Raw genomic sequence first — 24,879 nt, forward strand, 5'->3', positions numbered from 1 at the left:
TTTCATTTTTTTTGCATGTATCTGTCCAATTTTCCCAACACCATTTATTGAAGAGACTGTCTTGACTCCATTGTATGTTCATGCCTCCTTTGTCAAATATTAATTGAGCATAGTGGTTTGGGTCGATATCTGGATTCTCTATTCTATTCCATTGGTCTATATGTCTGTTCTTGTGCCAGTACCAGGCTGTTTTGAGAACAGTGGCTTTGTAATATAGCTTGAAGTCTGGTATTGAGATCCCACCTACTTTGTTCTTCTTTCTCAGGATTGCTGTGGCTATTCCGGGTCTTTTTTTTTATTCCAGATGAATTTTTGGAGAGTTCTTTCTAGGTCTGTGAAATATGCCGTTGGTATTTTAATGGCGAGTGAATTGAATCTATAGATTGCATTTTAATGATGTTGATTCTCCCAATCCATGAACATGTTATGTTTTTCCATCTGCTTACGTCTTCCTCTATCTCTTTTTTCATTGTCCTGTAGTTTTCCACGTATAGGTCTTTTACCTCCTTAGTTAAGTTTAGAATACACTTTCTTTTTAAGCATACATGGGTCTTTTATAAAAATTAATCAGATATCAAATCAAAATATCTCTCAGCAAATGTCAAATAATCTTATAGTACTGACTGTGGTCTCTGACATAAAGAAACTCAGTAAGAAGTCAACCACAAAAGGGTAAAATGTACATTTAAAATTTAAAGACACATACTTTTAAACTCATGTGTCAAAGAAGAAATTACAAAGGATTTATAAAATATTTATAATAGAATAAATACAAAATTATATATGAAAACTTGTTTGCTCATTCGTTATGCAGTGGTTAGCAAAATAATGGTATAATCTATATCATTACATTTACAATGGTACCAGCTAGTAAGTATATAGGAGTAAACGTAAGAAAAGGTGTGAATTGTTATTGAGAATATCATAAAATATCACAATAGCTATATCATATTAATGGATAATAAGACTTAATATAATAAAGATAATAGTTATCCTCAATTTAAACAACAATAATTTCATAATTTCAAAGCTTGTGTTGTGTTTGTGTGTGCATATGATTTGACTGGCTGATTTAAAAGCTTGGAAAAACGTAACACCAAGATTAAGTAAGACAATATTAGGTAAGGAAGGAAAAGTGTGTATATGGTGGGAATGCTAGGTAGTTGTTTATAGCTTTCCATTAATGTGCTTAGTTTTAAAATCTCTTTTGTTGGGTTCATGTTCTGGAATGATGGCTGTATACATGCCCACAAGAGGTATTCCAGGACTAGGAAGTTTTATGGAATCAATCAAAACACATACACCTGCAAAAGGGGAAAAATTAATATATTTTAAAAAAATAAAAGTCACCAAATAGCACTTTAAAAAGATGAAAAGACAGAACACAGGCTGTGGCTGGATATGCTGCATGAGAAATAGACATGAGGTGAGGGTGGGAAATTAGGCAGTGTCCGCACCAGGGAAGGCTGCCTGGATGCTGGGCCTGTTCCTTCTGCTCAGGATGCTTCTTTGCATAGCCCTTCCTGGTATTTTTTAGGTACATTGCTATTATGTATCACCATACTCTGTTACTGCATTAACACTAATCGCCAGCTGTAATTTTACATGCTTGCTTGTGTATTTCCTCTCTCCCCATGGGAATACGTAGCTCCACAGGGCAGGACACAAGCCTCTCTTGTTCAGTGTTTCATCGGGAGCATTTAGAACAGTGTATTCACATCATAGGCCTCCAGAAAAGAATTGTCAAATGAATAGATTAATTGAAACAGAATTGAGGGCCAAAATATTGATTACTGAATCTTAATTTTAATGACTTTTCCCCTTTCATTATATTCAGTTCTGTTTACTGGTGGGCTAGATACTGTACTGGAAGGCTGTGAATGCTACAAAATGACTTAAAGACCACCAGGCAGTACAAATTCTCATGGCAGAGACATTCTTAGAATTACTGTATTAGATTATGCAAGTTCTAAAATAAAGATAAATATAATGTTGGGAATTTTATATTTACAGTAAACTCAACACTCATTGTAAAAATTTCTGGGCTGAAGTCATAATTATTTTTTAAATGAAGCTTAACCTGGCTAGTGTGGCTCAGTTGGTTGAGTGTCACTCCGTGCACCCAGAGGTTGCTGGTTTAATTCCTCATCAGGGCACATGCCCAGGTTGTGGGCGGTGTTGTGCAGGAGGCAGCCGATCGATGTATCTCTCTCATCGTTGTTTCTCTCTCTCTAAAAAAATCAATGAAAACATACTTTTTGAAAAGAAAGAAAAGAAATATGAACTTATTTTTTATTTACTTTGGAAAATAACTTGGGTGATTCAAAAAAAATCACCCGTATATGCATAGTACTCTACAGTCTCTCTTGACAGATTGGAAAATATTTACTAGGGAGAGACACATTTCAAGTGATTTTCTAGGAGTAAAAATCATGTGATTATGGTTTTAATTCTGTTATTTGAGACCTTAGTTTAAAAAATATCTAAAAAATTTGAAATTATAGTTGACATACAATATTGAATTAGTTTTCAGGTGTACAACATAGTGATTAGACATTTATATACCTTACAAAGTGATCACCCTGATAAATCAAGTACCCATCTGACACCATGCATAGTTATTACTATATTATTGACTGTATATCCTATGCTATACTTTGCATTCCTGACTGTTCATATAACAGTCAATTTGTACTTCTTGTTGTATTTTAAGAAGCTACAGAAGTCATATTTGAAACTACATGTTTCTGAAATCTTAGCCATAATTTTCTATTCTTTCTTATTCCTATAGGTTTTTACACATCAAGTTAACTTAGATAAGGTAATATTCTCTTTTTCGGACTTCAAACATAGTGATTTGGTGGACCTTTTTCAAGAACCTACAGAAAGGTATGACTAACGAGCTTATTTAGTTTTCTGTTTATTCCTGTTAATAGCTATACCTCCTGTGAGTGGAGATAGTGAATAATGGACCTCAAATGTTTGGTATATTTCAAGATACAGCTCTTTGTAATAAGTACAAGCTGATTTGGCTAGAAATAGAATGTATTTACGACCTCATAAATATGGTATTAACACAAGAAAAAGATATGCCTTCAGAATTTCATTTCTCTACCATCTCAGCAATTCCATGGTTCCCAAGCTTTTGTAAATGTGTCTGGAGCTCCTAAGGTAAGGTAAAGCTTGGTACACAGTGACATTTTATTAGAAATTATGGCTCATTCTATAAAGAAAATAATATGCTAGAAACAATACGACTCAGCTTGGTGAATTCTTTGTACTTTGTATGAAAAAAAATTAAAGAACCAAGAGAAAAGTAAATTTACATCAAGAAAAACAAAGAAACACTGGTAGCAGCTCTTATGCTCATAAAATGTTCAGATTTAGGTGTTATATGCAAAACCATACCAAATAAAGAAACATTTTATTGAGTCATACTTCCATAGAGATTGCTAAGTAATATTACCTATAGTCACTGGGATAATACTCATAATAATGTGTACAGTATAAATCTTCTATGTTCAACTTTCAGAAGTACATTAAATGAAAAAGATATATGCTAATAGTATGTTCTAAGCAGTAGGTACTAATTATATGCTAAGCAGTGTTTAAAAATACAAAATATTGCAGTTTACAGTTTAATTAGGGAAACACATAAAAGGACAAATTTAAATACAATGTGGTAAATCATAGTGCCAATGCCCAAGGACGGTGCGTACAGAAGATAGAGAACTATGGAGGGAGGCATTCCTTACCAGCTCTGTGAAGAAAAGATTTTTGAAGATAGCAGGCAAGGAATGGAGAAGGAGAAAAAGTAAGAAATCTGAAATTATTCACAGAAGCAAAAGAAGAAAGCATTTATTTTGTTAAAGTTAAAGGTTGAAATACATGAAGGAAAGTAGTAGAGGTGACAATGAATATGTAGACAGGGAGCAGGACTGCAGTGAGGGAGAGAGTGTGAGTGAGTAAGGGAGTGACAGGGTGTATGTGGACGTGTGTGGTGTGTGTGTATTTGTGTGTGTGTGTGTGTGAGTGAGGGACAGTTAGATCTCACAGTAGTCTCGGGGGCTGGTGGATCAGGCTCTCTTGGACAAAGAACCCCTGCTACTGCCACAGGCACTCCCTGGCAGGCGTGGCTCTAACACAGAAACCATGACATCTTGAAAGGGGCAGCAGTGGTGGCTAGGAGCACAGCCTCACCATCACCAGACTGGCCTTGGACACCACCTTGGACCCACGCAGTGAGCCGCTGGTCAGTGGGAACTCCCAAGAGACCTCTGTTGCAGAATCCAGGACCCCCACAGTGAGTGGGCTCCAGGACCACGCAGTGAGTGCACACCAGAGGACCTTGTGCGCCATCCTGCCCAGACTCTGGGACCATGCAATTAGTGCACACTAAAGGGACAGTGTGCATGCCACCCTGCCATCTGCAGCTGACCTGAGGGACCAGATCAGTGAGGGAAGGGAGTACAACTCAGAACAGAGACAATCAAGGCGTGAGACTCAAGGTAGACCTAGCCTCTGGGCTAAGGATTCCATGACCCCTGGACCACTAGGGGCTTCAGCCTCTCGGATCTCAATCAAGTTGCACAGGGTAAAGAACAGACAGCGACTCATATTCTCCTGCACTAGAGCAGCTTCCAGGAGACCTAGGATAGATACCAAGGGACCAGATTCAACAATATCAGAGCAAAATCCAGCGAGTTACAATCTCACTGGTAGCAAGTCAGAGGAGAAATCCTTCCTACCAATAGGACATCAACAATCAAGTGGGATAGGAAAACACATACACCATATTCTCTGAAATCTAAACATCATCTCTTCCTCCTAAAGCCCTGTCAGAAACAGACTTTTGAGTGATTAAGATTGACAGCTGGCTGACAGGCAAAGGAGGGCAGAGGCAAAGCCCAGGGAGCCAGCAGAACTTGGATGAACCAGCCCTGAGCCCCATGGGCCTAACAGGCATACATTAGAGGGCAGATTGCCCCTCTTGCTTGTGGCCACAGTCTGTGGAGACAGACACCAGTGGCAGATCAGTGGGTCACCTGGAACAAGCAGCACATCCACAACAACTTGCACCATGAGGTTGAGGGTGAGGCACATAGTTAGACAGCATGGGACAATAATATTCAAGACCCAAATACATCAGGATAATCCAAATAACTCAAGTAAGGGTTTTCCTAGAACACCCAGCCAAGGAGATCTGAGAGACTGCACCACTGGGTCTCACAAAACACTGTCTATATAGGACTACCCTCCCCCCACCCCCCCCCCCAAAAAAAAAACAACAAAAAAAAACTAGGTGGCTTAGCAACAAGAAACAAATACAAAGGGACAACAAAAATGGGGAGACAAAGAAAGAAAAGAGGAATTGCCAGAAAAGGAAATGGAGGCAAATAATTTGTCAGATAAAGAATTCAAAGTAATGGTTTAAGGATGCTCAAACATCTGCCTACTAATTACAAGCAGCTCAATGAGAATTATAAGGAGCTGAGTAAAAAATACACCAACATGGATAAGAATCAAGAGGAAATGAAGAATGACATGCCTGCAATAAATAACACAGTGGAAGGTTTCAACAGTAGACTAGAAGAAGCTGAGGACCAAATCAACGAGTTAGAAGATAAGGTTGAGAAAAACGTACAATCAGAGCAGCAATTGGAGAAAAAAATTAAAAACCAGCAGGAGAGTTTAGGGAAGTTTAGGGACAACATGAAATGAAGCAACATCTGCATAATAGGGGTGCCAGAAGGAGAAGAAGCAGAACAAGGAATAGAAAGCCTGTTTGAAGAAATAATGACAGAAAACTTCCCTGACTTGGGGAAGAAAAAAGTCACACAAGTCCAAGAAGCACAGACAGTTCCAGTCAAGATGAACCCAAAAAGACCCACACCAAGACACATCATAATTAAAATGCCATGTGTTAAAGACTAAAGAAAGAATCTTAAAGGCTGCAAGACAGAGACAGAAAGTTACCTATAAGGGATATCCCATTAGGCTATCAGCTGATTTCTCAACAGAAACACATCAGGCCAGAAAGGAGTGGCAGGAAGTATACAAAGTAAAGAAAAGCAAGGGACTGAATCCAAGACACTCTATCCAGCAAGACTACCATTCAAAATTGAAGGAGAAATCAGGAGCTTCACAAACAAAGGCTAAAAGAGTTTATTACCATCAAACCAGCAACGCAAGAAATCCGAAAGAGACTGCTTTAAGAAGGACTAATAGAAAGAGAGGGAGAAATACAGGCATAAAGAATAAAAATGGCAATAAACAAGTACCTATCTATAATAACCTTAAAAATAAATGGATTAAATGTTCCAATCAAAATACAGGGTAGTCAAAAGGTTAAGAAAACATGACCCATACTTATGCTGTCTACAAGAGACCCACCTCAGAACAAAGGACTCACACAGACTGAATGTGAAGGCATGAAAAAAAATTTCAGGCAAATGGAAATGAAAAAAAAAAAAAAAAGCTGGGATAACAATACTTATATCTGACAAAATAGATGTCAAAATGAAGGCTATAACGAGGTAATGGTGACCACTTCATAATACTAAAGGGATCAATACAATAAGAGGCTATAACTCTGGCAAACATATATGTACCCAATACAGGAGCATCCAAATACATTAAAAGACTCCGGGAAGTTATCAAGAGATATATAGCAATGCAATCATAGTAGGGGACTTTAATACCCCATTGACATCACTGGATAAATCTTCTAGACAAAATATCAATAAGGAAACAGAAATCCTAAATCACACACTAGATCACAATGGAACTAAGTGACATCTTCAGAACATTTCACCCCAAAGCTATGGAATATACATTTTTCTCAAGTGCACATGAGACATTTTCAAAGGTAGACCGCATGTTAGGACACAGGCTAAGTCTCTACAAATTCAAGAAGATTGAAATCATATCAACCATCTTCTCAGCTCACAATGCTATAAAATTAGACATACACTACAATAAAAACATTCAAAAACAATCAAACACATGAAGGCTAAACAGCATGCTATTAAACAATGAATGGGTTACCAAAGAGATCAAAGAAGAAACCAAAAAAAAAAAATCCTGGAAACAAATGACAATGAAAACACAACAATCCAAAATCTATGGGACACAGTGAAAGTAATCCTGAGAAGGAAGTTAATACTACTACAGGCCTACCTCAAAAACAAGAAAAATTTATATTAAGTTATCTAACCCAACAACTTAAAGAATTAGAAAGAGAGCAACAATAAAAGCCCAGAGTGAGTAGAAGGAAGGAAATAAGAAAGGTCAGAGCATAAATAAATGACATAGAGACCAAAGAAAACAATACAAAAAAACAATAAAACCAAGATATGGTTCTTTGAAAGCATAAACAAGATTGATGAACTTCTAGCCAGACTCAACAAGAAACAAAGAGAAAGGACCCAAATAAACCAAATCAGAAACAAAAGAGGTCAAGTAACAACTGACTACACAGCAAAACAAAGAGTCATAAAAATTACTGTGAACAACTCTATTCCAACAAACTGGGCAACCTTTACAAAATAGACATATTCCTAGAAAAATGCCATCTTCTAAAACTCAGTCAGAAAGAATCAGAAAACCTGAATAGGCAGATAACTGCTGATGAAACTGAAGCAGTGATAAAAAAAAATTCCAGCAACAAAACACCCTGATCCAGATGGCTTCACAGGAGAGTTTTACCCAACATTCAAAGAAGAACTAACACCTATACTCTCCAAACTATTCAAAAAAATCCAAGAGAAAGGAACATGTCGAAGCCTTTTTTATGAGGCCAGCATTACTCTAATTTCAAAACCAGATAAAGATACTACAAAGAAAGAGAATTACAGGCAAATATTCTTGATGAACATAGATCCTAAATTTCTCAACAAAATATTAGCAAATCCAGCAATATATTAAAAACATCATACCCCATGACCAAGTTGGATTTATTCCAGGGATGCAAGGATGGTACAATATTTGCAAATAAAAGACTCCATAAAAAATTACTAGATTTAATAAGCGAATTTGACAACATAGCAGGATACAAATTTAACACCCAGAAATCTATGGCATTTTTATACACCAACAATGAACTCACAGAAAGAGAAACTATGAAAACAATCCCATTTTCCACTACAATAAAAAATTAAGGAATAAACTTAACCAAGGAGGTAAAAGACCTGTACTACAAAAACTACAGGATGTTGAAAAAATATATAGAGTAAGATATAAACAAGTCGAAGAATGTACCGTGTTCATGGATTGGTAGAATCAATATCATTAAAATATCCATACTACCAAAGGCAATCTACAGATTCAATGCAATTCCTATTAAAATACCAATGGCATATTTCACAGACCTAGAAAAAAAAACTCTCCAAAAACTTATATGGAATAAAAAAAAAGACCCCAAATAGCTGTAGTAATCTTGAGAAAAAAGAATAAAGTTGGAGGATTGCAATACCAGATATCTAGTTATACTACAGAGCTACAGTCCCTCCCTGGCTGGCCAACCTCCTGCATCCCTTCCCAGCCCCGATTGTGCACCATTGGGGTCCCTCGGCCTGGTCTGCACCCTCTCGCAACCCGGGACCCCTCAGGGGATGTTGGAGAGCTGGTTTCAGCCCGATCCTGCAGGCCTGGCCGAGGGACCCCACTGGTGCACAATCGGGCCTCTAGTGTGGGATATACAGAAATGAAAAATGTAAACTGATGAACAAAAATAGATCCAGAGACATAGAAGCATTAACAGACTGTCAAACCTCAGAGGGAATGCCTCAGAGGGGAGGGTGGGTGGTTGGGAAGAGATCAACTAATGAACATGTATGTATATATGCATAACCAATGGACATAGATGATAGGGGGATGGAGGCCTGGGCTAGGGGGTATGGGCAGGCTGGGAGAGGTCAATGGGGGAAAACGGACATATGTAATACTTTCAACAATAAAGAAAAAATAAATAACTTAATTAAAAAAATAAAAAGAGGATCAACCGAACGACTTGTAGGCATGCATATAAGCATAACCAATGGATAAAAGACACTGGGTGGGGGGGGCAGGTAAAGGCCTGTACTGGGGGGAGGCCGGGGGAGGTCAATGGGGAAAAAAAAAAAGGAGACATATGTACTACTATTTGTAATACTTCAAACAATTAAAAAAAAAAACTGTAAAAAAAAAGAGGAGACAGGGACCACATTGCCAACATGCTAAAGTTATGTGTCCAGGAAGGAGCCTTCATTTATCCTGAAGTTGGTAGACAGGTATAATAAAATTTGAATTTTAGTGGGATTTTTTTCTAGACATTAAAGATTAGACCCAGAAGTCAAATAATAGGAGGCTTCTGTTAAGTGGGTTGTAAGTGAAAGTACAGCAAGAGCCAAGCAGATAGCACAAGAGAAGAAACCGAGTCACAGTGAGAAGTTGGAAAGCAAACAGAAATGAGTGTGGATTTATATTTGAAAAGTCTGTTAGAAATAGAGCAGGAGTTAGATTGGGATAGAAAGTTTGAAGGGTTTTCTATCTTTACAATTAGGGTGAATCAAGTATCCTTATAATATTAAAGAATTTGTAGGTAGGGAGAGATTTTATATATATAAAACTTACATATATATGAAATTTTAGAAAAATGCCTCAGGAGACAGAAGGCATTGTAGTTGAGAATGTGGAAGGATGAATTTTGAACAGGAAGAAAGTAAGGAGTAATGAATGTTGATGCATCTAAGTACACATTTTAAAAGTAAGTTGAAAGAGTTCTGGTTTTCTGGCCTGCATTTTCTAGAAGTGGCTGCATTTTTACTACAGCAGAGGGTTAAGATCAGAACTACATGCGGCTGGTAGTTCAGGATTAGCTACAGTGGAGGGATGGTAGAGAAAACCAGTGATATACCAGTGTTTCCAAAGGGCTCTCTGTTGATATGAGAACACCAAGTGACCCTAGTACTGCTCTCCCACAGCCTAGGTCAGTGGTCGGCAAACTCATTAGTCAACAGAGCCAAATATCAACAGTACAATGATTGAAATTTCTTTTGAGAGCCAAATTTTTTAAACTTAAACTTCTTCTAACGCTACTTCTCAAAATAGACTCGCCCAGGCCGTGGTATTTTGTGGAAGAGCCACACTCAAGGGGCTAAAGAGCCGCATTTGGCTCATGAGCCGCAGTTTGCCGACCACTGGCTTGGTAAAGGAGGAGAGAAGGTATAAGGTGGATAGGTCCAAGGTGGCTGGTTTGCAAGCCAGGTAAAAGTTGGAGGAAATAGGGTTTGTGATCAGACACTGGGATTTTGGAATTATCTCTTTGGAAGTGGGCCAGCTCCAGGTGCTGACAATGGAAGTAGGTGGTGGAACAGAAATGCCGGTGAATGTCAATTAATAATTACTGTAGATTATCAGAGGTTCTTAAATGCTTAAGTTCTTTGATACCATGAACAAATATGTACATTTATTTTCTAGTGAGAGTGAACACAGTATGTGGACAGCCAATGACACCTACCTCAGAGACAAGTGGATTAGTGAGGATGAGCTTGCAGGGCCTTCGCAGGCTGTCTCCCCGACTGTGCACGGTATGACTGCTCCCCGTTCTGTTGAAGGTTCTTGAGCAGGCTGGTTTCAGAGCCGTGCACAAAGGCTTTTCTAACACAGATGCAGGAGAGAGCTAGGCAGACTTTTTAAAATGGGAAAACATATTTTGGGGGATTTTCTTGCTGCACACTCCACATTCATAAGGGCGAATTTCTATCCTTTCTTTAAATATTTTAATATATAAAACATGACATTAAAATGAGCTATTTTATATTTTCTTAAACTAGGAATTACAGATTTGTATAGACTTGAATATGACCTTCCTCATTCACCTAATGTTGATTCATTGCGTAGTATGTACTTTGTAAATAAAATAATAATTTTGGATTACACATAATCACATATTATGGAGAATAAAGAAAATATAAGTATGTATAATAAAATAATAATACTGAAGAATATTCCAAGTATTTTCTTTATATATATTTAAGTATATATAATATAAACTTACATAAAACCATGAATGATATATTCATTATACATATATAAAACTTTTGTGTATGAAGTTAGAGGGTCCCATGCATACTTTAGAGTTTGAGAGGAGTTTAGAGATCACTCATTTCAACCTCCCATCAAGTGCCAGATTACCTTCTCTAATGACTTTTTATTTTAAAAATGTCAAATCTAATTAAGGCAATATCACACTGCAATTATTAAAACACAAGTCTCACAAAAATAGTTGATAAAAAATAGATTTAAAATATTGAAAATTCATTTACATAGAGCGAAACTCAGCCTTTTGGCACACAGTTCTCTGAGGTTGGATAGAGGTCTGCCACCACCCCAGGCAGAGGCTGTTCTTGCCCGCAGGTCTCTGTGCTCTTCCGCAGCTGACCACCAGCACCCGCAGCCAGCAATGCTTTCATTCTGTTTCCTTTGGTTTCTTTCAGAATCATATAACTGGAAGCATACATATATGTTGCCTTTTGAGTCTACTTTCTTTCACTTTGCATAGTATTGTTAATATTCATCCATGCCTTTGCATTCATCAGAATTTACTTTTTTTCTCTGCTGAATAACATTCCACACTATGACTACACCAGTTTTATTAGCCATTCACCAGTTGAAGGACATTTGGGTTGATTTTAGGTTTTGGCAATTATGGATAAAATCACTACAACATTCACATTCTGTTGGTGTCAGTGACACAATTGTTAACCCTCCTCCTGGGTGTCTATAGAGGCAAACCTTGAGCACCAGGTGTGAGACGCTGCACAGACACTTCCCCCTGAGGTGGGTGCTTCCCAGAGGGTCTGGAGCCTATTGGGATCCCCTTTCATGTGCCGTTTGTGTGGCCAGTTGGCTCCAGCTCTGGTGTGGTGTGAACCCACCACAGCAAGAGCCAAGCAGTTAGCACAAGAGAAGAAACTGGTGGTTTTGGTTCTGAGTCTTCTTAGATGGGTTTCAGATGCAGGTCACTCTCAGACCTTGTGTGTACCTGGCTTGGGTTACCACTCTGTAGCTACTACTCTGTTCAGTGTTTGTGTCTGCATCTGCTAGACTTGTGTGTGCATGGGAGGGGCCAGTCTGTGTAAATGGGTCAGCTCCTCCAACTCAGATCTGGGGCCAGATCGGTGGGCTGTCCCACTGGGGCTCCCTAGGGCCGGCCTCCACCTGTGAGCCACTTTGCCTTCTGGCTGAGGTTGCATGCTCTTCCTCCAGAGCTTCTGAAGAGAGACAGTAGGGTTGCCCAAGCTAGCCTAGCTCCTAGTGGGCCCCTGCCTGGGGATTATACCATCAGGCACTCAGTGGGGGAAAGTGAGTCCCTGCCCTCAGTCTCTGCCAGTCCCAATGCTAGTTCCCCCTCAGGGAGTTGCTGCAGGTTCAAGGTGGGTATGGCCAGCTGTCTTGGAGGAGCAAGCTCAGCTGCCCTGCACTCAGGAATCACTGAGCCTCTCACTGAGGATGCTGCTGGCCCAGCCCCCAGGAGGGCTAAGCACTTCCTCCAAGTCCCCCACAGTACCCTCTGAGGTCTCACTCTGCTCTGAGCTGCCCCCCTGTTCCCCAAAAACTGCGCCTAGTGGGGGTATCTGGGAATTCACATGGATGAACCAGTTTCCTGTTGGGGTGGTGCCCACAGCCTGCTGGGGTGGGGGTGGAGGGTAAGGAAGGATGGGCACCACCTCTCCTTCACTGGCTGTGCTTGGAACTCCCAAGAAGTTCACTCTATCTCCCCACCATGCAGTCACTGTGTACTCCCTGTCTCTCCCTCAATGCCTCCCTGGGAGACAAAGTTCCAAAATCCAGCTCTTCCTCAGTACCTGTGCCTCTGAGCCACCAAACCAAGCAGGACTGGGCAAAAAACAGTCCTGCAGGGGACTGCTATTCTCAGCAAAGCAGGGCCAAAATCCCCAGCTCTGCCAGCACCAAATGCAGACCTGCACTCTCCCCTGTGCCTTCCCATCAGCAAACCCTGCACTCTCCCCTGTGCCTTCCCATCAGCAAACCCTGCACTCTCCCCTGTGCCTTCCCAGGAGCAAAACCTGCTCTCTCCACTGTGCCTTCCCATCAGCAAAACCTGCTCTCTCCCCTGTGCCTTCCCATCAGCAAACCCTGCTCTCTCCCCTGTGCCTTCCCAGGAGCAAACCCTGCTCTCTCCCCTGTGCCTTCCCATCAGCAAACCCTGCTCTCTCTCCTGTGCCTTCCCATCAGGAAACCCTGCTCTATCCCCTGTGCCTTCCCAGAAGTAAACCCTGCTCTCTCCCCTGTGCCTTCCCAGGAGCAAACCCTGCTCTCTCCCCTGGGCCTTCCCAGCAGCAAACCCTGCACTCTCCCCAGTGCCTTCCCAGGAGCAAACCCTACACTCTCCCCTGTGCCTTCCCCAGAGCAAACCCTGCTCTCTCCCCTGGGCCTTCCCAGCAGCAAACCCTGCACTCTCCCCAGTGCCTTCCCAGGAGCAAACACTACACTCTCCCCTGTGCCTTCCCAGCAGCAAACCCTGCTCTCTCCCTGTGCCTTCCCATCAGCAAACCATGCTTTCTCCCCTGTGCCTTCTCCAGAGCAAACCCTGCACTCTCCCCTGTGCCTTCCCAGAAGCAAACCCTGCTCTCTCCCCTGTGCCTTCCCCAAGCAAACCCTGCTCTCTCCCCTGTGCCTTCCCAGGAGCAAACCCTGCTCTCTCCCCTGTGCCTTCCCAGGAGCAAACCCTGCTCTCTCCCCTGTGCCTTCCCATCAGCAAACCCTGCTCTCTCCCCTGTGCCTTCCCCAGAGCAAACCCTGCTCTCTCCCCTGTGCCTTCCCAGCAGCAAACCCTGCTCTCTCCCCTGTGCCTTCCCCAGAGCAAACCCTGCTCTCTCCCCTGTGCCTTCCCAGGAGCAAACCCTGCTCTCTCCTGTCCCTCCCAGCAGCAAACCCTGCTCTCTCCCCTGTGACTTCCCCAGAGCAAACCCTGCTCTCTCCCCTGTACCTTCCCAGGAGCAAACCCTGCTCTCTCTCCTTTGCCTTCCCAGCAGCAAACCCTGCTCTCTCCCCTGTGCCTTCCCATCAGCAAACCCTGTTCTCTCCACTGTGCCTTCCCATCAGCAAACCCTGTTCTCTCCACTGTGCCTTCCCATCAGCAAACCCTGTTCTCTCCACTGTGCCTTCCCATCAGCAAACCCTGTTCTCTCCCCTGTGCCTTCCCAGGAGCAAACCCTACACTCTCCCCTGTGCCTTCCCAGCAGCAAACCCTACACTCTCCCCTGTGCCTTCCCATCAGCAAACCCTGTTCTCTCCACTGTGCCTTCCCAGGAGCAAACCCTACACTCTCCCCTGTGCCTTCCCATCAGCAAACCCTGCTCTCTCCCCTGTGCCTTCCCATCAGCAAACCCTACACTCTCCCCTGTGCCTTCCCAGCAGCAAACCCTACACTCTCCCCTGTGCCTTCCCATCAGGAAACCCTGCTCTCTCCCCTGTGCCTTCCCAGCAGCAAACCCTACACTCTCCCCTGTGCCTTCCCAGGAGCAAACCCTGCTCTCTCCCTGTGCCTTCCCATCAGCAAACCCTGCACTCTCCCCTGTGCCTTCCCAGGAGCAAACCCTGCTCTCTCCCCTGTACCTTCCCAGGAGCAAACCCTGCTCTCTCTCCTTTGCCTTCCCAGCAGCAAACCCTGCTCTCTCCCCTGTGCCTTCCCAGGAGCAAACCCTGCACTCTCCCCTGTACCTTCCCATCAGCAAACCCTGCACTCTCCCCTGTGCCTTCTCATCAGCAAACCCTGCTCTCTCCCCTGTACCTTCCCAGGAGCAAACCCTGCTCTCTCCCCTGTGCCTTCCCAGGAGCAAACCCTGCTCTCTCCCCTGTGCCTTCCCAGGAGCAAACCCTGCTCTCTCCTGTCCCTCCCAGCAGCAAACCCTGCACTCTCCCCTGTGCCTTCCCAGGAGCAAACCCTGCTCTCTCCCCTGTACCTTCCCAGGAGCAAACCCTGCTCTCTCCCCTGTGCCTTCCCCAGAGCAAACCCTGCTCTCTCCTGTGCCTTCCCAGCAGCAAACCCTGCTCTCTCCCCTGTGCCTTCCCAGGAGCAAACCCTGCTCTCTCCTGTGCCTTCCCAGCAGCAAACCCTGCTCTCTCCCCTGTGCCTTCCCAGGAGCAAACCCTGCTCTCTCCTGTCCCTCCCAGCAGCAAACCCTGCACTCTCCCCTGTGCCTTCCCAGGAGCAAACCCTGCACTCTCCCCTGTGCTGTTCCAGCAGGACCAGACCTGAGGAGAGCTATCCCTTAGGAGGGCTTGACCCTGCACTCCAGGTGGGAGAGCTGATCCTGTTTCCCTTGCCACACAGGTTAGTCACTGATGGAGCTCTGGCCAGTGCCTTTCCAGAAAGTAGTGGGTCCCTTAAAGTCACTGCTGGGAGCAGCCACAGACCCCTGGGCTGGACCCAAACACAGCTGTGCTGCCTCTCCAGCCACCTGTGCTGCTTCAAGGGACATGCAGTCCCAGACTCCCAAGGGGACCAATTCCGCTGGTTCCTCCTGCTGAGTTTTACCTGGGCTTCTCTTCCAGCCTGTATTGCTCTGGGTTGGGGATTCCTGTGGGGCATTGAGATGCCAGGCTCCCAGAGGAAGGGAGCTTTGCCCCTCAACCATAGCCTGCTGGAGAGGTCTTTCCCTTTCTGTGCATCCCTCCGGGTACCCGTCTCCCTGTGGCTGCTCCAGTGCTCTGAAGACATAATATTTCGGAGCAGCTACACCTCTCTGGGTTTTTTAGGTGGATTGCTCTGTGGTTCCACTGTAAGTCCAGTCCATGGCTGCAGCTGTCTTGCATGCACCTAGAGTATGCTTTTTACTTTCCACATATTTGAGGGTTTTCCAGATGTGTTATTGATCTTCCAGATGTAGTATTGAAAACATTGATTTGGAAAGTTTAATCTCATTATGGTCATATGTACATGAATTCCTTTTAATTTATTAAGTTTTGAGTTTTGGCCTAGATTATTGTCTATGTGGTAAAAGATTCCATATGTACTATTAAATAGAAAGTATTCTCTTCTGTTAAAGTGTATAACTATTTAATACCTGTCAATTATATGTATTTATAATATATCTATTTTTTAGTTTTATTGATTATATCATACTAGAGACCCGATGCACGAAATTCGTGCATGGGTAGGGTCCCTAGGCCTGGCCAGTGATCAGGGCCGATCTGTGGAGTGACTGGCAGGGTGATGTAGGGGCCCCCACTGGCACCCACCTTGGTTGGCCTGGCACCACCCACTCACCAACCCTGCTCCCCGCAGCCACCGGAGGTCACCTCCCTCTGTGAGGCTACTGGCAGGGTGATCGGGGGAAGGGCTGCTGGCACCTGCCTTGGCTGGCCTAGAGCCTATGGGTGGGGAGCAGTTCCTGCATTGAGCATCTTCCCCCTGGTGGTCATTGCACATCATAGTGACCAGTCATTCCACCGGTCATTCTGCCATTCAGTTGATTTGCATATTAGGCTTTTATTATATAGGATATTATTCTTGTGTGTGTGTGCGTGCGTGCATATACACTCACATCTGTGCACTTGATCCGTTTTAATAAGAAATGTGTTGGACTCCACATCCTCTCATCTCAGATTCCAGGGACTTCCAAACACTTGGCCCCAGGGAGGGGGCAGTTCTCTGTTTTTCCCACCCAGGCCTTGTACATGCTTGCCTGGAATAACTGGTGGTACATACACCTAATTCACATTATAAATCAGAACACTTCTAGGTCTGCTGCATCTGTTACATTTATCGCACTTATAGTTTTCTCAAAGAGCAGTGGGTTTGGTGTAATTTCAAGGTATATAGTCATGATTTTTCCAAAACAAGGATACTTTCTTTCAAATAGACTCATCACCTCTGAAAATATAAACTTCCATTATCTTTAAGTGGCTGTGTATTTACTTAAGAGAAAACAACAACAATAAAATCTCCTTTCACATACATACAGGTAAACATACATACAAGTTACAGATGTGAATTTCTCTCCCCCTTAGGTATACAGATTATTTCTGAAAGGGATTTAGCTCAGTTGGCTCAGATTCGGCCATTAAGATTCAGTTTTCATGAGCAATCAGACATCAAGAATTATTTTCAAGTACTTCAGAAAAGGGTAGAAGAACATGAAATCATCCAGGAGTATATGGTAAATATTTTTGTCTTAACAAAAGTCTATATGTGATTTATTTTCCACATCACTACCAGTATTGTTTTTTCTTCTTTTTTTTCCTTTTTTTTTTTTTAAAGATTGAGTACATTGTTTTTGTCTTTAAATATTAAATTTATATTTGAAGTCACAGGGGTACAGGGTAAAAAGTCAAACAGCATAAAAGCTTATGAAATGGATAAAGTCTCCTTCTTGTTCTCCCCTTACTTCTTAGGCCCCCTTTCCACTAGCTAAGCTTCTCATACAGACTTCCAGAAAAATTGTTAGCTTGTACTTTATTTACTATTCATCCTTCTTTTCCTTTAAAAATAAGTTTCCATGGAAGATATAATTTCCAAATATAATGTCAGCACATATAGCTCCAGCTCATTCTTTCAGGCCTGGTCCCTCCCAACTGCCATCCCTTTATTCAGGTAAGTAACCACCTGAAGCAGGGGAGGGCAGTTGGGGACAACCAGGCCTGCAGGGGAGGACAGTTAGGGGTGACCAGGCCTGCAGGGGAGTTCAGTTGGGGGTGACCAGGCTGGCAAGGGAGGGCAGTTAGGGGTGACCAGGCTGGCAGGGGAGCAGATAAGTGTTGATCAGGCTGACAGGGGAGTGGTTAGGGGGTGATCAGGCTAGTAGGCAGAAGCAGTTAGGGGCAATCAGGCAGTCAGGTGGGTGAGTGGTTGGGAAACAGCATTCCTGGATTGTGAGAGGGATGTCCGACTGTCCATTTAGGCTCGATCCCACTGGGGGTTCCCAGATTGTAGAGGGTGCAGGCTGGGCTGAGAGATACCATCCTCCCCCCCCCCCCCCCGCCGTGCATGAATTTCGTGCACCGGGCCTCTAGTCCATTAATAAGCTTTCCGGTAATGAAGAAATGATCTCTTTTGTATGTGTGATAGATGGTAAATTTTCCACTTTGTTGTTATGTTACACACGTGTGCACACACACATTGACTAAGAAAATACAGGTATTTTCAGTGGTCAAATATGGTGAGCTTTTCTTTTTGGACTTTAGGGATTTCTGTGTCTTTTAAGAATTCCCCTTCCACTCTAGGATCATAATAATTATTTCATGATTTTTTTCTAATAATTTGATGATTTTTCAAATGTAAATCTTTGATCCAACTAGAATTTAATTTATTAGAAGGTATTTTGTAGGCACCCAGCATTATATAGCTATCCAGGTGTCTCAATATTATGTGGAAACTTCTCTTCAGTGATATAAAATGCCACCTTTAGTGTATTCTGAAGCCCCACATGCACTTTAATTTATTCTTGGACTTTTTCCAGTGATTTGTTTATTAATATACTGATATCTTTTATTTATTTTTGTTTTTTCCATCACTATGTATCCTCTCTATGCCCTCTTCCAGCTCTACCCCTAAACCCCTGCAATCACCCCACTATTGTCCATATCCATAAGTTCTCCACTCCTTTAATTAGCATGGCTGGATAGTATTTTTACCATCTGTTAAGACTAGTCTTTCCTTATTACTCTTATTTTACAAAATTGCTCTGGTTCTTCCTACAGATTTTTTTCTAAGTTAAATTTAAAATGGGTTTGCAAAAAGATTGAAAGGATAATCTGATTATATTATCCTACTGCTTAACGCCTTCATTGAACCTCATTACCCATGGCAGGAGTTGCTAACACCTATTTAAGGACTGGTGGTGCCAAGTTGGCCACCCAGGAGTTACTGAAAAGCTTTTAAAAGTATAGGTTTTATCCACCAATATTCTAATAGAACAGGACTAGCTGTATCTTGATTTCTTTTGTATATGAAACAAGGCCTTCCAGGTAGTTTCAGTTTCCCATTGGGCTACATCATGTGCTCTGTGCTCTTGTTGGGTACTACCCACTATTTCCCTGAGAGGACATATAGACCTCAATGCCTTTATTCTTGTCTTCCTACCTGGAATGATAGCCACTCACCTCTGTTCTTCTTTTCTTCCACACATACACAGACTTTCATGTGAGTAACTTCCAATGACTCAGGAAGGCTCAGTTCAAGTATTCATTACTTTCTAGAGCTTTCCTTCCCATACCTTCAGTGCTGTCATTCATTCCAGTGTTGATGTACATGTTCACATGTGCACCCTTCTAACCCCATATCTTCAAGATAAAGTCTAATGCTGTCAGTCATATTGGTGTCTTTGTATTTGTTCGCATGTCTGCCCTCCAACTGAATACCTTCAGGTAGAGTCCAGTGGTTTCATTCATACCAGTGTATTTGTCATGTTGTATGTCTTTCCCACCAACCCCATACCTTCAGGTATTGTCTAGTGCTGTCAATCATACTGGTGTCTTTGTACATGTTCACATGTCCGTCACTTCAACTTCCCCTGTAACTCATGTAGGATGAAGCCATATTCACATTCAGATTCATCTTTGTACTCTAAAGTTTAGAACAGTGCAAATACATTCTAAATATACAATAAATGTTTGTTAGATTTATACTTGGTAAATAAATTATTTTGATAGGAAGAATTCTCTAATCAGTGTCCCAGCTATAATTTCTTTGCAGGACAAGGAGTAAATTGTGAGACTATTTATACTTTCTGTTTATATGCTTATATATTTTTGTTGCTGTTATTTTTGTCTATAAAATGATAGATTTTGGATAGGTCCTAAGTAGTGATTATTTTATATAATCTTTTTTTTAAGGAAAATTGAAATGTATTGAAGTTCCAGCAAAAGAAGAATCTCTAAGATTTTAACATTTCCTTATAAAGCCACTTGTTTATTGATATCTGAAATTTGAGATATTTCCTATAGTACTTTTTAAAGGGGGTTCGATTTCTCCATTATTCATAAAACACATTTAATATCAGGTCATGTCATATAGAGTGTTAAGGATCATAACAGTAGACAAAGGCAGATGTTTTTTGTTATAGTAAATACATGACTTATACTTCTTACCTCCAAAGGCTTTGGACTATAAGGATCCACATTATCAGTTCAACTGTGGGAATGAACCATGCAACAGAGACAAAAACAGATATCGAGACATCCTTCCATGTAAGCTAAAAATGCTTTTGATTATTTTCCTGTTTACATTTGGGAAAAGATAAAAAGTGGGTTGTATGGCTTTTAGGCAATTTGATCTGTGACCATAATGAGGAGTGAGTAGTCGGTGTCCTGGGCATATTTTTTGGATATGGAAGAACATGATAAAGTTCAGGTCTTTCAATCTAGGTACTTCTTCCAGCCACAGCCACAGGGTTATTCACAGAAGTCCTTCAACCTGTTCTTATGCCTTTATTGTTACTTTTCAGGCCACAAACCATCTAAAACATAGTTTAATAGTTTAAGACATCTGTCGCTTTTGGTACAAGAAGCCCTGACCAGGCTCTCTAGCCATTTTGTTCAGACACACAAATAAATGGAGCTATTTATAGTCTTAATCCTGGAAAATAAAGTTGCCGATAGGAGGCTGCCCGTATCCAACGGGCCCTACACATTGTTTCCCTGTGCTGAGTGAATGTAGTACCACATCCCTCCCCACCCGGCTGGTTCCTCACAGGCTCTATCTGTCTCAGGCCATGCAAAGAGCAGAAAAACACACAGGCAAGCTCATTCTATGCCTTACATTCCTTTCGAAGTCAATATTTTTAAAATTAAATTACCATATTTCCTTTCAATTTAATTTTCCTTTATTATATATCGTGTTTAATGCAACCACCAAGTTGTCAGATCAGAAAATTTCAAGCCACCTGCAATATCCAAAAGTAGTCACAACTCTCTTTTGATTCTACCTGGTTAATACCTCTAGAATCCTCTCCCATCTCTGGATTCCTTGGGCTGCTGACTTCCAGTGAGTCAGTTGCATCCCAGCTGGTCTTCTCTGCACTGCCCCCACTCCCTCTATTCACAGTAACTCCAAAAATGGTTTTCCTGAAATGCAAATCAGAACAGGGCACTCTCTTTTTAAGACCTCTTGGCCTCTCTGTTCCTATCATGGCAAAGTTCTTTATCATGGCATACTTGTTACCTCTCTAGCCTCAGCTCTCCCATGGAACTTCTTTTAGTTTCTAGAATTCATCATTCTCCTTCTCTTATCTCCAGGCCTTTGCACCTGTGGTTCTTGTAAGAACCATCCATCCTTCTTTGCTGAGGTAATTCCTGCAGTCTTTCAGAGCTAGCCTGACTAGACCTTCCTTATTTTCCTCAAAGCTGGGTTTTTAAAGAAAATTGAAATGTATTGAATTTCCAGCAATCAACTTTTTCTGAAAGTTTCTACTATCTTGTGACTATTCTTCCCCACTTACCAAACTATGATTTAATTAACTATCTATGTTCTTGTTTCTCTCACTAGGCCTGAGGTGGTTATTATAAAAATCAGAGTAGAACACAGCATCTGCCATCCTTGAGTAAATATCTTCATGTTTAGTTGGTTCATTCAGATATAAAATAACTTTCTGATTATAAAAGTAATAAGTACCTTCCCAAGTTAGTAAAAACAATTTATTCTATCTTCTATAAGGAGAGTGCAGAGTGCATTGATGAATATTTCTAAAATCAGGATGATGAACCATTATTAGACAGTTTAAGAGATAATGCCAACAATTTGGTGTTACTCTGAGAAGTTAGAGGTCCAGTGTTATAATTTCTACCCTATACATGCCATTAACCCCAAGGAGACTGAGTGCCTGCAGGCCTGAATGAGCCTCTGGATCGCAGCAGAAACTCATCATGGGATAGGGGTACACTTAACATTTGATCTGACTGAACTTTTATTCTGGGTACAAAAAGAGTGACAACTAAAGAGATGCCCAGATATGAAATAGTGAAGTTAAATGATTAAAACTAAGGAAAATCATGTACAAGTTTTTTACTTTCTCTGAAAACAAATTCAAGTGTTATTCGATCAAGTTCTATTTTGAAGTTCACTGATTTGTCTATCTCTTACCACAGTGTAACTTAATTTAAAATAAGCTCACTTAAGTGACTGTTAGGGTCACCAAAGGAGGAACGCACGAGGCCAAAAGAGGTAAAGAGTTATGACTGTATTAGGTCATCTGGAAAACCAGATGGGCTGAGCTCCAAAATGGTGCCAGCACCAGGGTTGGGGAGTCAGAGATTTTAAAGAACTCTAGGTGGGTTTTTTCTGGGCAGAGCATTCTTTGGGCAGGCCTGGATCCTAGGAAGGTCCGGAGGGGAAGGATAAAGTCTTAGTGAAGTGGAATGTAGTCTAAGCAAAAGGGAATGTCCCTTGTGAAGTGGCCTAAAGGTCAGTTCCCAGGGGACATCGATTCAATTATTTGATCAGACCTAACAGTGACAATCATAGAAAGTTTCTTTGATTTCTTCACCATACTTTTTTGGAAGTAATAGAAAAGGTCCATGAAGAATTACGTGAAGAAAGCCAAAGAAATAACATCTTCCTTTCTCTTCAAATGCTGAGAAAGCTAAATGGGGAACTCATGCATCCTGGGACACGGCATGTGAAGTTGGTCCTCACTCTGCATGGCTCCAAGATGCACAAATTTCAGTTACTGTGTTTCATTAGGTAACAACCACCCCTCAAAAGCATGATTCAAATTTCAGTAGTGTCGCTATATTAACTATGAGTAATTGCCTAAGGTGTAAACTTCACTTCTTCTATCTCTCCTGTCCACACATCACTATGTGAGTACAGACACACATCCTGATTAGTGACCAATCATGTCACTTCTTTTATAATAAAATGCATTTTATTGATTTTTAGAAAGAGAGGCAGGTGGAGAAAGAGAGAGAGATAGAGAAACATCAGTGTGAGAGAGAGACATTGATTGGCGGCCTCCCGTACACGCCGCAACTGGGAATCCAATCTGAAATCTTAGGTATGTGCCCTGACCGGGAATCAAACCCACAACCTTTTGGTGAATGAGATGGTACTCCAACCATCTGAGCCATCAGGCCAGGACTCATGTCACTTATTTTAAATATGTCAGCATTTGGTCACTGTGTGCTGGTCACTCAGCTCATGCATAGCCAGCAAAGCATGTGGTTGTGTTGCCTCCTCATCTTTCAATGATAAACCAACATAACATTTTACTGGATATGGATAATCAAAGATGGCATTGACCAACAAAGATGACACTGAGGCAGAAAAAGGAAAAGTGGTAATGCTGGCAGTAAAATTCTAATAGAACGGAAATAGTTACAGAAGAAATGTCTGACCAGGACATGGCCACCACTGAAGACAGCTCAGATATGAAGCCAGAGGAACTGGTCTAGAGGAATTCATTGGCATAAATGAAGAGAGTGTGACGGAAAGGATGGGCGTGTCCTAGAGGAAGTGATGCTGGCAAACAGCTTCACATTAAAGGTGCTCTTGGTGCTGCTCCACAGCAGCATAAGGGCAGAAGATGAAACGGGGATGTGATCTGCCTGGGACGCAGTGTGGCAGGTCACGAGGGGTAGGAATGCTCAGCCTGCTATTATTTTATTTTTTTGTTTTTTTATTTTTTTATTTTAATAAATCTTTATTCAGATTATTACAATTGTTTCTCCTTTTTCCCCCCATAGCTCCCCTCCACCCAGTTCCCACCCCACCTTCTGCCCTTACCTCCCCCCACTGTCCTCATCCATAGGTGTATGATTTTTGTCCAGTCTCTTCATGAACCCCCGCATACCCCTTTTCCCCTGAGAATTATCAGTCCACTCCCTTTCTATGCCCCTGATTCTATTATATTCACCAGATTATTCTGTTCCTCAGGTTTTTAATTCACTTGATTTTTAGGTTCACTTGTTGATATGTATTTGTTGTTCATAATTTTTATCTTTACTTTTTCCTTCTTCCTCGTCTTTAAGAATACCTTTCAGCATTTCATATAATACTGGTTTGGTGGTGATGAACTCCTTTAGCTTTTTCTTATCTGTGAAGCTCTTTATCTGCCCTTCAATTCTGAATGATAGCTTTGCTGGGTAGAGTAATCTTGGTTGTAGGTTCTTGCTATTCATCACATTGAAAATTTCTTGCCACTCCCGTCTGGCCTGCATAGTTTCTGTTGAGAAATCAGCTGACAGTCGTATGGGTGCTCCCTTGTAGGTAACTAACTGTTTTTCTCTTGCTGCTTTTAATATTCTCTCTTTGCCTTTTACTCTTGGCATTTTAATTATGATGTGTCTTGGTGTGGTCCTCTTTGGATTCCTTTTGTTTGGGGTTCTGCGGGCTTCCTGGACTTGTAAGTGTATTTCTTTCACCAGGTGGGGGAAGTTTTCGGTCATTATTTCTTCAAATAGGTTTTCAGTATCTTGCTCTCTCTCTTCTTCTGGCACCCCCATAATTCTGATGTTGGTACGCTTGAAGTTGTCCCAGAGTCTTCTTACACTATCTTCAACTTTTTGAATTTTTTTTTTTGCTTTTTGCTTTTTCGGTTGAGTGTTTTTTGCTTCTTTGTATTTCAATTCTTTGACTTGATTTTTGTGTTCCTCTAGTCTGTTTTTGGGTCTCTGTATAATATTTTTTATTTCAGTCAGTGTATGTTTAATTTCTAGTTGGTCCTTTTTCATATCTTCGAGGGTCTCGTTATATTTATCGGCCTTTTCTAGGATATTCTTGAAAAGCCTTATAACCGTGGTTTTGAATTCTATATCCAGTCATTTGTTTTCCTCCATTTCTTTCGTTTGTGATCTGATTCTTTGACGCCGCACTTTCACTGCTTCCCTAAGTTGGTAAGGTAGATTTGTGTGCTAGGTTTCCAATATGGCCCAGTG

The 24,879-nt window shown here is 41.6% G+C and overlaps 1 protein-coding gene across 1 annotated transcript in view; it reads left to right on the top strand.

The window, feature by feature from the left end:
• Positions 1-10,474: 10,474 nt before the first annotated feature.
• The window catches only part of PTPN20 (protein tyrosine phosphatase non-receptor type 20), a gene marked incomplete at both ends in the record, with an annotated part of 50,387 nt that continues 35,982 nt past the window's right edge, over positions 10,475-24,879 (top strand). The window contains 3 exons of the mRNA XM_080640564.1: positions 10,475-10,568; positions 17,020-17,168; positions 20,106-20,196. Coding sequence (XP_080496690.1) covers positions 10,475-10,568; positions 17,020-17,168; positions 20,106-20,196 — 334 coding nt within the window. The remainder of the gene's footprint in view (positions 10,569-17,019; positions 17,169-20,105; positions 20,197-24,879) is intronic.

Source organism: Plecotus auritus (genome assembly GCF_963455305.1).
Source record: "Plecotus auritus genome assembly, chromosome: 9".
Lineage (NCBI taxonomy): Eukaryota > Metazoa > Chordata > Mammalia > Chiroptera > Vespertilionidae > Plecotus > Plecotus auritus.